The 15,030-nt window shown below is 37.4% G+C and overlaps 1 protein-coding gene across 5 annotated transcripts in view; it reads left to right on the top strand.

Moving 5' to 3' along the window:
* LOC143034417 (uncharacterized) overlaps positions 1 to 15,030 on the top strand; it is a 97,467-nt gene that overhangs the window by 46,937 nt on the left and 35,500 nt on the right. For all 5 annotated transcript variants that reach the window (XM_076200433.1, XM_076200436.1, XM_076200434.1 and 2 more), the window contains exon 2: positions 13,165 to 13,334. In XM_076200433.1, the coding sequence (XP_076056548.1) occupies positions 13,165 to 13,334 (170 nt within the window). The remainder of the gene's footprint in view (positions 1 to 13,164; positions 13,335 to 15,030) is intronic.

Here is a 15,030-nt window from a genome sequence, read left to right as displayed (position 1 = left end):
CAAAAAATCACTTAATTGTCCCCTGCATGCAATTGGAAGCAGTTTCTAATGCACAAGTGTACATAAAGCCATGCACAAGTGTACATAAAGCCATGCACAAGCCACCTGCAAAAAATGGAATAAAAATCTGTTAAGGAACAGTAAAAAAAAAATACCTTAAAAAAATGAAAATCTTAGGTTTTCATAAGGATTCTTTCAAAAACAGTACTTTTTTTTTATTTCATCTCCTGCAGTCACGTACCTATTTGGATTAGGAAGGTAAGACTATGTCACATTATGAGGGGATAGTTAAGTGATTTTTTGAGCCTATAATCATGCTCCTATCTATTCACCATCGGCAGGTAGAAGTTTTTTTGTGTCAAATGTGTCTGCATAGGGCAAGTGCGTCTCCATTGGTATGTGTACCCTAGTGATCAGCAATAATAAACAGATGGGAAAGGTGCTGGGAACAAAACCCAACAAATCACCTAACAACAGTCCAGTGCCGCATACACCCATGGCTATCCTTATATCAATATAACTGATATTTTGAAATTTAGGATATGGGTCATGGATATTGGTTCTATCCATGAGTGAGTCAGTGAAGGAATTTTGTGGAGCTATCTAGAATGAGTGAATGTAGTGCAGTGTTTCCCAAACTATCGTGACCCCCACCTTTATAAGGGCTCTGAAAATGTACTAATTTTCAATGTTGCAGATACATTATCTTAAAATTCAAAAGGTAAATCACAATAGAAAGAACAATAAAAATTTATTAATATTTAACAAAGATTGTTTTAATGGTGTATCTTAATGAGAAGGTTTTTTTTTTTTCATACAAACAAATCAATACATGGATCTGTGTGGCTGAATGCATGCACAGTTGGACCCTCCATGACCCCCAGGGAAAGGCTCATGACCCGAATTTTGGGAACCCCTGGTGTAGTGTATATACTGTGTTTAGTATCTTTTTGTGGTGGTTGCATCTTGGTCATTATTTGTGCAGATGCAATGTGAAGGGACCAATTATGGGTCACTGAATGTGGTGGTCATGCAATATGGACAGTAAAGCTGCCCATTATTAAAACCCATCAACCCCCTCACCTTCATTAGGAGCTGCAACCCTGAGGGGCTGACACTTGATCTCTGAACTGACCCAAGATCTCTCTATCTTAATTAAAAACTGTATTTCTTACACTTTTCACACATTGAAAGCTGGGAAGTTGTGAATACTTTCCTTGGGAGGGCTAGTGAGTCCTGACCTTAAGTCCAGGAAATAGTGCATTAGCATGAGGAGTAGAGCTAATAGAGCATTAGGTTTCATTGCTAGGACAGTTGTGTATAAAAGTGCAGATGTAGTTATCAAACTATCTAGCATCAAATAAACCTATCCTTAACTATGCAGTACAGAGGAGAATAACCAAATACGTGGGCCCTGAAATTTACCTTACAAAGACAGACTTAGGCACCTTAATTTACACTCTGGAAAGATGCAGAGTGTGGGGTGATCTAATTGAGGTGGTGAAGTGGATCAAGGGCTTTAACAAGGGGGATGCAGACAAGGTCATCATATTAAGACAATAGAGCAGGACTCGCAATAATGGATTTAAGTTGGAAAAATTTAGATTTAAGAAGGAAATAGGCAAGAACTGGTTTACTAATAGAGTGGTCAACAAATGGAATAGACTTAGTAACCATATGGTGAATACTAAAATTATCGGTTGTTGTAAGAGAAGATTAGATAACTTTATTGGTGGGGATGATAGGTGATAATGGATATAGAACTACTTAGTGCAGGCCTTATGGTCTCTTAGTCTCCTTCATTCTTATGTTCTCTTCCCACCCTTTGAGCCAGTGACAGAAACAGTAGCACTCTGATTCAACAGACACCAGTCCAAAATTATTTAACAGAGATCTGTGGGTTGGTTCCGAGGACCATTGCCAGCCACTGTGGGGCTGTGGGTTTTCCACGTACTGAAACGCAAGGCAACACTTGATGCAAAATAAAGTGGATACATACCATATAATGTGCCCCATATGGTCATACTTGAACATACTAGATGATGGGTTTCCGTGGATCTCTGTAGTGGGTTAAGTTAATTAGAACAATTGATTTATTATTGTTATTATTATTTGGGTGGGAATAATTTTATGCCTTTTCCTTTTTGGCTACCTTCCTTGTAAGGGGGAAAAAGCCTTGGTATATGTATGTATGTATTATTTTTTAAATTGGATAGCCGCTGACATTCTGATGATTTGTGTAGCTAATCACTCACAATTGCAAAATACCTTTTTTTGCCTCATTTTTCATTGTGGAACAGAAGTCAAATATTTATCTGGGTTTCACTATATGCAGATTTCGAGGGCTCTTACTTATTCTTCATATGGGTGGGAATAGTAAATATTCTAATAATCTGAATTTATATGGTCATAAGTTGAGTGAACTCACCGAGTGTGGTTTGTGATCTGTTGTCCTTGACTGATGTCACATATGGTCAATTTTACACCCCCAGTCAAAATTACCCTGCATGACATTAGTTACCTTATACATGTTGTACAATTATTGCTAGGTCATCTGCATATGTGAAGGCATTGATATTTTCTTCTGGGTTTGAGAAGTGGCAGGGAGGGGGGGGGTCATGTTTAGAAAAGGTGAACAGTACTGGTGACAGTATTCCTCCTTAGAGGATGCTGTTATTCAGTATTTTGATCCCTGATAGAAGTTTGTTCTGTGTTACCTCAGTTCCAGTCAGGAAAGTTTGGTAGAACATCCGTAGACTTTCGCTCCTCACGCGGGTTGGACGAGGTCTTATTTTTTTCGGGGAAGCTTCGTTAGAATTTCAGAGTGAAGAAATTTGACATTTATGATGTTACAAGTCAACGTTCAGTCGCCCATAATAGTCTGACACTTACAGAAAACGTGTTTGTAAATATTTTTTGTGGATTTTTTTTTTGTCAAATATTTATCACTTTGTGATGTGGTAAATTGATTCCTCGGTATTTTATTTTTTATTTTTTTTTTATAATTTTATGGAGGATAGGTGATTGCGGTGTTTCTTATTGTTTTAGTAAATGTTTTAGTAAGTATCCATCACACCATTATTGCCTGGCCACATTTTGTATTACGCATTTATTTCGAAAATTGGCAGTGCGAAATTGCCAGTTCTTTACGTCTGAACCCGTACTAAATAGCACCTACCTACTAAGTATTTCAGCGGCTTTGACCCATCGTTTTTCGCTCATATTTCCGAAATAACCATTCACATCAGTATGATATATTAGCACAGCCTAATTCACACCCTGCCCTAATTTTTGACGTTATAGTGCATTCACAAGTGTATTTAATTACGGTGTTTACTCTTGATATTAAGCCGACACCCGTGAAGTAAATCGAGCAGGTGAAGTGACGTCATCACAAACTACCTCGTGTATCCCAACTTCACTTGTTCGATTTACTTCACGGGTGTTGGCTACGACACACTTAATATTAAGAGTAAACACCATAATTAAATACACTTGTGAATGCACTATAACGTCAAAAATTAGGGCAGAGTGTGAATTAGGCTGTGCTAATATACCATGCTGATGTGAATGATTATTTCGGAAATATGAGCGAAAAACGATGGGTCAAAGCCGCTGAAATACTTAGTAACTGTGGAAGTACAACTTCACCTCCTCATACTTCGTTTCGTACACCAGAATCGCCTAAATTACGTCCTAAAGGCCAATTTTATATCCCAAGTTAACCCCGAAAAAATTGCTGCCAGGGTTGCCAGTTTTGTAAGTAAGAAAAAAAAAAAGTAGGTGCCTTTTGATAGGCCTACTTGGTCATTACCACAAATTTGACCCTCGACGTAATGCCTGTTTTTGGCGAATTTTTGAAATTGCTGCATACGACGTATACCGCTGACGCTCAATCCATAAAACAGTGGATCGAGTGAGGCGGGCAGGCGGGACATGGCCGCCATATTGGTAGTATCAAAACATTAGCACATGTGAACCGCTCCGCCGGTCATGGGAGCTGTCGTGTTACTCTCGTGGCCTATGTGGCTGGTATGGGCTGCGTGATAGTGATGCGATCTGTAAATAAGTTTTCCTGTGTGGTTTATGAAACAGTACATGTCTACATGTACCGGTATTTGACCATAAAAGTAATCAAACAAGTACGCTAAAACTGACATAAACAAGAGAACATGTAGATGTTTTAACTTGTATCCACTGATCTGCATAACAATATAGATCAGTGGTTGTACCCTATGTACATTATTTTGTGCGGAGCATAAATTAGGCCTTCACATATGTGTGTGTGTGTGTCTCGAATCTTGACAAGCAGTCATCTTCGGCGTTTTTCGAAATCTAGTCATCTGGTCATTGAAATGCACACAGTTAATTACTGGATTACAATTACTTTATTTGCACAACTAACTACACATGTATTTCAACAAACAAATTTCACCTGTCACTAAACATACACGTATCCACAATATTCCAAGAAACATCAAGTGAATCTTTACAGAACAAAACCTACATTAGTATTTATTGTGAATATTGCTATTGTATCGTGTACAGCACATTACAGGTGTGCTTTTGAAATTATATTTCACATCGATCCTGAAACAGAAACTTTGACACGGAAATCGTTCAGTAAAAAGAATGTACATACATCAGTTACAATAGTACTAGTAGTTCATATTCATTAAATAGAAACAAAGTAACGTACCCGCTGTGTTTGGTCCTGAAAAATCATACTCTTCCGTAACAGTAGTTGAGACCGGTAGAAGGATAAATTTTTATGAGTTGAAACATAATAGTACATGGTACCCTTAATTTTTGTAGTCTCTACAAGACAACAAGTCACAAGAATACATGACAGCAGTTCAGCATGGACGTCTTTACCGCAACAGCAGTCTTTTGTCACCATGGCTACTGGCCACCTGACAGCTCCTAATTTAATTGATGAGAAGATCGTCTCAAAATCATCACTGTGATCCAAGCATGATTGGGTATATAATGACCACACAATTTGTCGCTGTTGGGCCCTCCACATGGCAGACAAGGTGTATATCAAAATAGCATCATCACAATAAAACAATATATTGATAGTTATTACCTCTAGCAGAAATAACAACTGGTTCTATACAGCTACACAGCTCTGGACGGCGCTTGAGCCTTATAAGATATTTTTAAATGATAAATATTTATCCTGCTTTTGCTACGATTACATTCGTGACAAATGGGTTGCTGCTAGATCTATTTTTTGCATATAATAAATACATAGCATTAACATGGCAACACCTAACAAAATAGTTGGTGGGCAACATTTTATGGCCCCTGATGGCCGCATCATTTGTTGATGGGTATCGGGATGTTTTGGGTAATAAAACCTTAATTTACTTACGAGTGGAAGGACTGCTCACATCCACCTTTTCTGCGGTTGGTGCAGTTGAATGCAGCACAATTTGGCATTGTAAAATGATCGTTAAATATGTAAAACACACCAGTATATAGGAGCGAAAGCTGCCGAGAACTGTAAGGGACGCTATCAATGCTATCAGTGAATCGCGTGGCGTGGGTTTGTTTTGATACTACCAACATGGCTGCCGCCCGGATCCGCTGACCTCATAATCAGGACACCGATCCGTGATCCAGTTATTTTTAGATCAGTGGGTTAAGCACGTAGGGCAAAGGTGACGGCTTCGGCTGCAGCTACTTAGCGCCTCATGGCGTATACTTCACACCTGGCTTATCAAGGGAATTGAAATTGCGGACCATGAATTGGGGTGGTACAAGTGATTAGGTGTCTTATCCGTGGATGATGAGGGACAACTGTGACAAGTGTCTTGTCACTCACAGCTGCTGAATTACATAAATTAACATGTGTTTGTAATTAGATATTTGTGCCATGCAAACATCAATAAACAAGGCAGAAAACCTGCCACGTCAACTTTGGTCATGCTCACAATTTTTTTTTTTTCTGAGAGACTTGTATCAACCTGATGGGGCCAATAAAGTTGACGTGGCAGGTTTTCGGCCTTGTCAACACATTTGTTATGGTTGCATACCACCGAGGCCATATGAGAACTAAATGGTATATTTCCATCAAATCAACATTTATATTTAGGAAACTTTTACGGTTTTTCTTTTTTTATAATTATTAAAAGTCTTCAGAAAAGAAGTGGAATATTTTTTTACTTGCATATATACTGAATAAACGATAGATTCTTCATCTCCTACTTGTCTACCACTATCGCTAGCAGTACACACCAGAGAAAATAAATCGTAGGGCTAGTTCAAAGCAGCGAGAATCAGTAGCAGTGCAGCGCAAATGGCTGGACAATCAAGTCATCGCTTATTTAATTTAACTTATTTTAATTTTATTTTTAACTTATTTTAATTAATAACTTATTTAATTCAGCAGCTGTGAGCGACAAGACACTTGTCACAGGTGTCTCTCATCACCTACACCAGGGGTTCCCTAAGTGATCGATATCGACCCCCAGGGGTCGATGAGACCATCCAAGGGGTCGACAAATAGCCATGGGGTCGAAAGGGGGTCAGTAGATTGCTAGGGGGTCGAAAGAGGGCCAGTAGATTGCTAAGGGGTCGAAAGGGGCCAGTAAATTACTATGGAGTCGAAAGGCAGTCTTTTAAATTAAATGGTTAGCATGAAATGATCCTGTTCTCTTCCCGTACTGGAAGAGTGAGAATAATCAACCAACCAATATATAAACTTAAAGAAAAACCATTTCAGTTCATTCCGAGTTCAAAATCCTCCCCATTCTGTGCATGTAGGGAGAATCTCATATACACAGTACCACATCGTGAATGAACATCAAGATGACGAGCTTGTGTAATATTATTGGCTTGAATATTACTTATAGTAATATAATAAAGAATATATAATATCACTCTTAAAGCTATTGGTAAGTTATAAATATTTATTATAAAATATGTATATGTGAAAGTGTGTATCATTATTGGAACGCCGCGCCGTCGCCGTGATGAACGTTGCCATTTGGCCCTTTTACAACGGATCAAAATAAAAATAAATAAAAATAAACGAATAGAATAAGTAAAATCCACTAACACGAAAACAGTGACTATGGTACTTTAGTATTACCATAAGTGATTTATGAGACCAAACAAGAACTACTGTAAAGAATTAAAAAAATAATATCAACACAAAAATTATAACAATCATAATGATGATAACACTTGATAACTAAAATTATAATAACAATAATAAAATAATAATAACAACAACAACTATAATGATAATGCTACTACTAGCATTAATAACAATAACAACAATAATAATAATAATAAACTGACATAATTCGTGAATTAAGTTTGGTGGTCTATAGAAAATCTTAAACTTTATTAGGTGGTCGATGAGCTGAAAAGTTTGGGAACCCCTGACTTACGGGTAAAAGACACCTACTTATTAACACTTGTACCACCCCACTTCATGGTCCACAATTTCAATTCCCTTGAGGATTGAGAATTGGGGGATTGAAAAGTGTAATGAGAAATAGATATTTGGGAATGAATGTTAAGTGGAGATTGTATAAAGGAGTAATTGTGCCAACAGCACTGTATGGGGGCAGAAACATGGAACATGGGTGAGGAGGGGAGGAGTTTGAATGTCTTTGAGATGAAATGCCCGAGAAGTGTAGATGGGATGAGACGCGGGGAGGTGGGGGAGAACGGAGGTGGAAAGGGAGCTGGGAGATGGGGTTGATGAAGGAGTGTTGGGATGGTATGGACACATGGAAAGAGTGAGTGATTGATGAAAGATTGGTAAAAAGGTGTGGAAGGGAGTGAACATGATGGGACGACCAAGTATGAGATGGATGGATGGGGTAAAAGGGACATTAGGAAAGAGGGGAATGTTTGATGAGGAAGGGAGGGAGAAGACAGAAGATGGGGTGAATAGAGAATAGTTGTGTATGGATGATGCTGTGATGTATGGGAGTGGGTGGGGATGGTGTGAATGATATTATGATGCAGCCCGAAGGGATTTCTCCCCGTCTTCTCTTTTTCTGCATGAGAGGACGGAAAGGGGGTCATCGATTAAATGAAGCGGTCTTGTTGTGAGTGTGACCCGTCATCCAGGAGCCAAGATTAGAGGGAGGGGGGTGGTGATTGGGAGTGGAGTATGTTGGGATGGAATGGGTGGGAGTGGATTTTATGCCTTTGTTTTTTGGCAACCTCCCTTGTAAGGGGGGGGGGGGCGGGAAGGCGTTGGTATATGTTTTATTTTATTTGCGTTTATTTGTTTCTTTATTTCTGTCTTTACTACATTAAGATTACCGATAAACCCCACTAGGTGAACTTGTGCTAGTTTCATTCTGGATAATGCCAGACGATTTCGGTCGTCTATTGGGACATCACCGGTATTTTTTTAAGTGACATTTGAACACATAGAAGATGAACGTCGTTAGACGTCGACTTGGATTTAACTTATATTATTTTGAGGATGAACAGGTTTAGTTTTTAAAAGAGTGAGATGCCCATAGGGCCTGGGTTCCAACAATATGAAGGATGCGACCAATGTCGCGTTGCGTCTTTACAGAAAACACAAGCGCGGTAATTATAACCGATTTTTTATATAAGAAAAGCAATAATGAGAGGAGTCATGAAACACATGTATTTGCTATCTGTTGTTTTCGTCCAAATTCAAATAATTGGAAGAAAACATGGAGTGTTGATTTCCAGTGTATACATATTTATATTTTTCACCGCGTTTTCCGGGAAGTGTATCAGGAGGCGACGTAATTGTGGTCTATATTTAGGTTTACCCGTTATAGGTGGATGGTAGTTGATTAACTTGTGTTTTAGTAACGAGTCATAAAATAAGACAAAATCCGAGTTGAACACTAGCCACATGCTGACGATGCACAAGACCACAAAAATTGTTAAAAGTAACTTGTTTACCTAATTTTAGTGTACGAACTTGTAGCCAATGTTCCCACTAATTTCCGCTGTGGGTGTGTGTGCAGAAATTTGCTTGTGTGCAAACTTTGGCTTTACTGAAATGCATGTGCGTACCCATCTGATCATCTAAGCAAATACCCAATGGAAGTGCTTGAGTTAGAAGCAATTATTGGTTTGGCGATTGGGAAGTTACCATATTTTTAGAGAATTTATAAGTTGATTTCTGGGTGGAACTTTTTTATTGAGTGGATTTTAACACCATTTGAGACCCTTGCGTGTGCACATTTTTTATCTGTGCGCTAGTTGTAAAACATGTGCGCACGCACATGCGCACGGCTTAGAGGGAACGTTGCTTGAAACTGTCTGGAGCGCTGTGACTTGAATTGGCGTTTACTGTAATGTGACATTGAATGTTCATGATTAACTGTAGATAATAATTTATGATATATAAAAAATAATTCTTAATGTAATAAAATGTCGACAATGAAAATTGTTTTTGAAGAATACCCTTCTCATACAGAGAAAGGAATAAAAACGAGAACATGACGAAATAAAAAGACAAACGTACAGTTGTCGAAATCTGTAATGAACGTGTGAAAGTCTACACGAGAAGTGACACCAGTAAACTGAAATAAGAAACGAAATGGGTATAATTAATATGAAAGTGGGAAATTATATGAAAGTGGGAAATTATGCGAAAAAATGGGCTAAGTAGTGAAATATGGGCTGTGCGATGAGCCAACTTTGTAGTTTATGTTTTTTTTTCCTATGGTACCCAGGGCTTGTCTTTTAGTGGGCGCATTTTCGCGCCCGCACCATAACGCGCCCAAATTTGAAACTAGGAGAAAAAAAAAAACAAAAACCGCACACCTATGAAAAATCTTTTTGATGTGTGGCCTTGTGATGTAACGGGTGTAAAAATCATGTGTTGAAGTAACGAGGGAAGAGTACAGGTTCTCAGGTGACTGGAGATCAAATGTTGGTAGAAAATAGAAGAATAGAGATGTTAGAGATGTAGTTGGGGCAGTTCTTCGGAGAAATGGAGGCGGGTGTGAAGAGGAGAAAGCCCACTTGGTAGGGAGTACAGGGGCCGTATACACAAAACTTTTTTGTTAGCCTTAACGATCTCTGCTAGCTAACAGAAAACCACTAAAAGTTATACACCAATGCTTAACTAACAAATGTTAGCTAGCAAACAGTTGTTTGTCAAGTCCCGCTAAACAGTGCTGAAGTTAGCAGCTTATGAACATGTAAATGGACGTATTATTAAAAATTGCACACATAAAACAGTGTTATTAATGCTGTTGTTCAGAATTTATTAATAGAGTATAATGATAACACATAGATATCGTATGTATGTTTTTTTATGAGTACTTATTAACCAACGACAGATATTTTTGGACGAAGGCGCATTGTACAGGCGGCCGCGCCACATAATCTTCCGACAGACGACTCAACAATTATTTCAGAGGATATAGACATGGCAGAAGAATCACAAAAAAAGAAAAGGAAGCCAAACTGGTCACAAGAGGAAACACTCCTCTTGGTCAACGTGATTATGGAGAAAAAAATAATTATAAATGGGCGATTCAAGCCAAGTTTAAACCACAAGGACAAGAGGGAGACATGGCAAAGCACGTTGATGCTGTGGTATCGTTTTCTGTTTACATATAAATGTTCATCGACACTTGGAGCCACAATTCTAATGTTTGTGCCATCTATGGTACCCACAACACCGGGAAACCTAGTCTTCCATGAACTCTGCTTGTTTTACTTGCACTTCTTGATCTTGGCGAGTCAATGGGAATTTTACAAATTGAGTTACAATATCTGGTTCTGATAGTGCATCAATTGTTTGAGTAATGGCACGGCTGATTGTTGCTTGCGAGGTCCCAAAGTCGTCACTGCTGCATTTTACCTGTGGCTAAATATCATAGGGTAATTGCCACCTTCGTCTCAGGACTCAGTGGTCGATTCCGTTCTGTTCGGGATTGAAGTTTGTCCCTCACTAAATCAGCCATTGTTTTTATACCAGCACGGTTCATTCTGAGGCGTATGATGAGTTCGTCGTCATTGTACTCGTTAAATATGTCCCGTCGCTGTCGATAAAATCGCTGTCGTCTTTGTAGTTGTTGTTGTTCCGCCATCTTCTCTACTAACAGGAATTTGTTAAGAGCTTAATAGTCCTCCACAACACTTTTACCTTAACAGTACTTTTAAGGCCCTAACAAGTTTTCTGTATCCACTGTTAGTGCTTAACAGCTAAATGTTAGCCTTAACAGGAATTTGTTACCCTTAACAGCTATTTGTTAGTGCTAGCAAGTTTTGTGTATACGGCCCCAGGGGCCGTATAGACAAAACAAAAATATTTTAAACACATTTAATTGTGTTAAAGCTATTTATACATTTTTTCTACGGAGGTTTTTTACACTCTGGGCCCATCGTTCTCATGGCCGGTCGATTTCCACTGTGTGGACTTCTATCTCTCTGAGTTCGAGGCTCCTAGAGTTTTTTCCCTCCTCATCAGTCTTCTTTTGTGTTGGAGTGTGCTGGGTCGTTTAAGGCTGTGACATTGGTCGTGGCGTGTGGGGACACACGCTTCTTCGGAGGGGGGCTATGTGGTGATTGGTTTGACGACGGCATCATCACCACTAGACAGTGATACTAGTGATACTAGTTTTCGTCATCGCGTCGCGCGCTGGGTACCTAGTGATACTAGTGATACTAGTTTTCGTCATCGCGTCGCGCGCTGGGTACCTTATCAGCCCATAACACTTTCTGTCTCGTGAGGTCGTCCTTTCTGTAATGGATTCGTGACCTCTGACCTCTGACCCCCGTATAAACTGAGCGAGCCTTGTTTACGTAAGGCGGGAACTTAGAAGAGGCGTATGTTTCCCACGTGTCCCCATTGGCCATTTCTCCCATACAGAGAGATTTTTAGCAAATCAAAATTAGTTGTAGGAGGAGCTTATATCATTAAGAGCTTTCTTCCTAGCCAACATCTAAGTCAAGTTCAGTCTGCTCGGACACTCAAAAGTATTCAGTTAAAGTTGTCAGAGCTCTAAACTATTATATATCAATCTAGCATAAAGCTAAGTACAAGTGATTCGTTCAACGATCAGAGGTTACAGTTGGAACTGCAACCAGGATTCATACAAGGTCGGTGTCTATTAATTAAGTCCAGCCTCCCACACCCGCACACCCGTACACAGCACAGTCATTATTTTGACTCTGAAGTAATAATATATCAATAATAAAAGTCACATATTTGAGAAACACTTGTCTCATTCACCACCAAATGTGAAGTAAAAAACTATATGTATAAGGTCTGATCGTACTCCTTGTGATTTAAACTATCTTGGCCAGCTACCACCTACCCATCTACATATTTATATTTAGTCGTAAACAAGGAGCGCGACATATTTATATATGTATATATTATTACTTTATATATATGTGCAATATATATATATATATTGCAGTATTTCACAAGGCCCACGTGAAAATAATATGCAGAAAAAAACACTGGGAAATAAGAAGTTTAGTCCGAACCTTTTCGTCTATTTGATAATGTCTTAAATAGACGAAAACGTTCGGACTAAGCTTCTTATTTACCCGTGGTTTTTTGTGCATATATATATATATATATATATATATATATATATATATATATATATATATATATATATAATATATATATATATATATATATATATATATATATATATATATATATATATATATTATATATATATATATATATATATATATATTATTACATTATATATGTATGTATATATATATACAGTATATATATATATATATATATATATATATTATTACATTATATATGTATATATATACAGTATATATATATATAACACACAAGAAACCCACAGTTGGAGAAAATAAACTTTGAATAAAGAAGAATCCTATATTTCAGCTATCAACTGTAGCCCTCTTCAGGAAAGTACTTTCCTGAAGAGGGCTACAGTTGATAGCCGAAATATAGGATTCAACTTTATTCGAAGTTTATTTACAAATGTGCTACAACATTTCTGTTTAGGAAAAAAAAAAAAAAAAAAAAAAAAAAAAAAAATATTTATATATATATATATAAATATATATATATATATATATATATATATATATATATATATATATATTTTTTTTTTTTCAGATTTTACATATAAATTATCTTTGATTATATCTAATATTGATAAATTGATTTGTCATTTTCCTGTTCAGGGATGGTGATGCAGGCACAGAAGAGTTTGGCAGGTTTTCTGTTGCTATGTATAATCCTTATTGCATACAACTATCACTCAACTTGGTCCACAGAATACTCACCAACTGAAGACTTGCTCAAAACATATTCAGAGTGGGAACCTTACAAAAATTCTTGCAGGCACAATCATGTGAGTAGTAAGATATTACCTTATTCGTTACATCTGGTCTGGGATTGTTTCTGGTATATTTAGGATTACTGTGGTCAATACAGTTGGATATATCTCTATTTCATCATCTATTTATTCATATAGTGAAATACCATTTTAATCTTCTGCAGCAGTCTATATGTCTCACCCTCAATCTTGCTGATCTGTTTGTCAGGTGTATTTACCTATTTGTAGTACTGTATAGAGGAAAAGGAGGAATGATTGTTGGGTCCTGTCTCCTAATTATTTATCCAACCTAGCCTCAAATCCATGCATGGTCTCAACTTAATTTATGTCCTCGAGTCCTAATTATCACATTTGTGTGTGTGTATCTGCATAGTTATATCTTACGGGAAGGTGAGCTATGTTTGTGGTGTCCTGTCTTTCTATCTTGCAGTGTCTAGTTTGCTCTTAAATTCATGTATAGTTTTTGCACACACTGTTGTTTTGTCCAGTTTGTTCTGAGCTATACTCTTAGTGACCTGCTTTTGTATCTTTCAGCATCCAGTTTGATTTTAAATTCTTGTATAGTTTTTGCACTCACTGTTTTCTCATTCAGTTTGTTCCAGATATCTACCACTCTGTGTGGGAAACTTTTTTTTTCAGATCTCTTCTGTAACTATCCTTTTTAAAAAAAAAATTCATGTCCTCTTGTTTTTCTTTTATCCAACTTTTGTAAATATCCCTTTCATAATTCTGTAGATGGTTAGTAGATCTCCTCTTTCTCTTTTTTGTTCCAGGGTTGGTAGTTCGAGTTTGACCAATCTTTGTTCGTAAGTCAATTTGGAGAGCGTTGGTGCCATCTTTGTTGTTGCTCTTTGGATTCGTTCTAATTTCTTTATGTTCTTTATGTTCTTTATGTTTCTTTATGGGTGTCCATAGTGTTGCAGACTACTCCAATCTTGGTCTTATTAAGTAACTAATATTTTCTTTACCATTCATCCAGGTAGTCAAAGGCCACTTTCATTGATCTTAGTAAATTTAAAGTTTCTCATACTACTCTGTTGATATGTTTGTCTGGTGCCTTGTCATCGCTGATAGTTACTTCTAGGTCCCTTTCCAAGTTGACCTTTTTAACTTCATTTGTACCAATTTTTGCTTTTTCAAAATTTCATTATACTGTACTACATTTCTTATGTTTAAATTCACTTCACACTTTTGACTCCATTCCCAGACTGAATCCAAGTCTTTCTGTAGTGATTCAGTTTTCCTCTGTACCTACTCTCTTTAGTAGTTTTGCATCATCTGCAAAAAAGTTCATATAACATTCCACACCTTCATCCATGTCATTTATATATATGGCAAACATTATTGGAGCCAGTACAGAACCTTGTGGGACTCCAATTATCATTTCTTCCCAGGTCGAGTTCTTGTCTCCACCACCCTCATTTTTTTCCTGGTCAAGAAATCTTTCATCCATTCCAATAACTTTCCTTGTACTCCACCTATTGTTTAAATTTTTCTTAGCTTTTTGCGTGGTACTTTGTCAGATGCTTTTTGTAAATCTAGAAGGCACAATCTGCCCTACCGTCCCTTTCTTGTATTATTTCTATTAGCCTCAAGGAAAAGCAAATCAAGTTTGTGGCACATGATCTTCTCCATCAAAATCCAATTTGTTTTGGAATTAGTATATTGTTCTCTTCCAAATCCATTTACTTTTGATAACTTTTTTGCATAT

Source organism: Oratosquilla oratoria, chromosome 17, assembly GCF_046742065.1.
Source record: "Oratosquilla oratoria isolate Oo_2021 chromosome 17, ASM4674206v1, whole genome shotgun sequence".
Taxonomy (NCBI): Eukaryota; Metazoa; Arthropoda; class Malacostraca; order Stomatopoda; family Squillidae; genus Oratosquilla; species Oratosquilla oratoria.
This window is presented reverse-complemented; position numbering and strand designations above follow the sequence as displayed.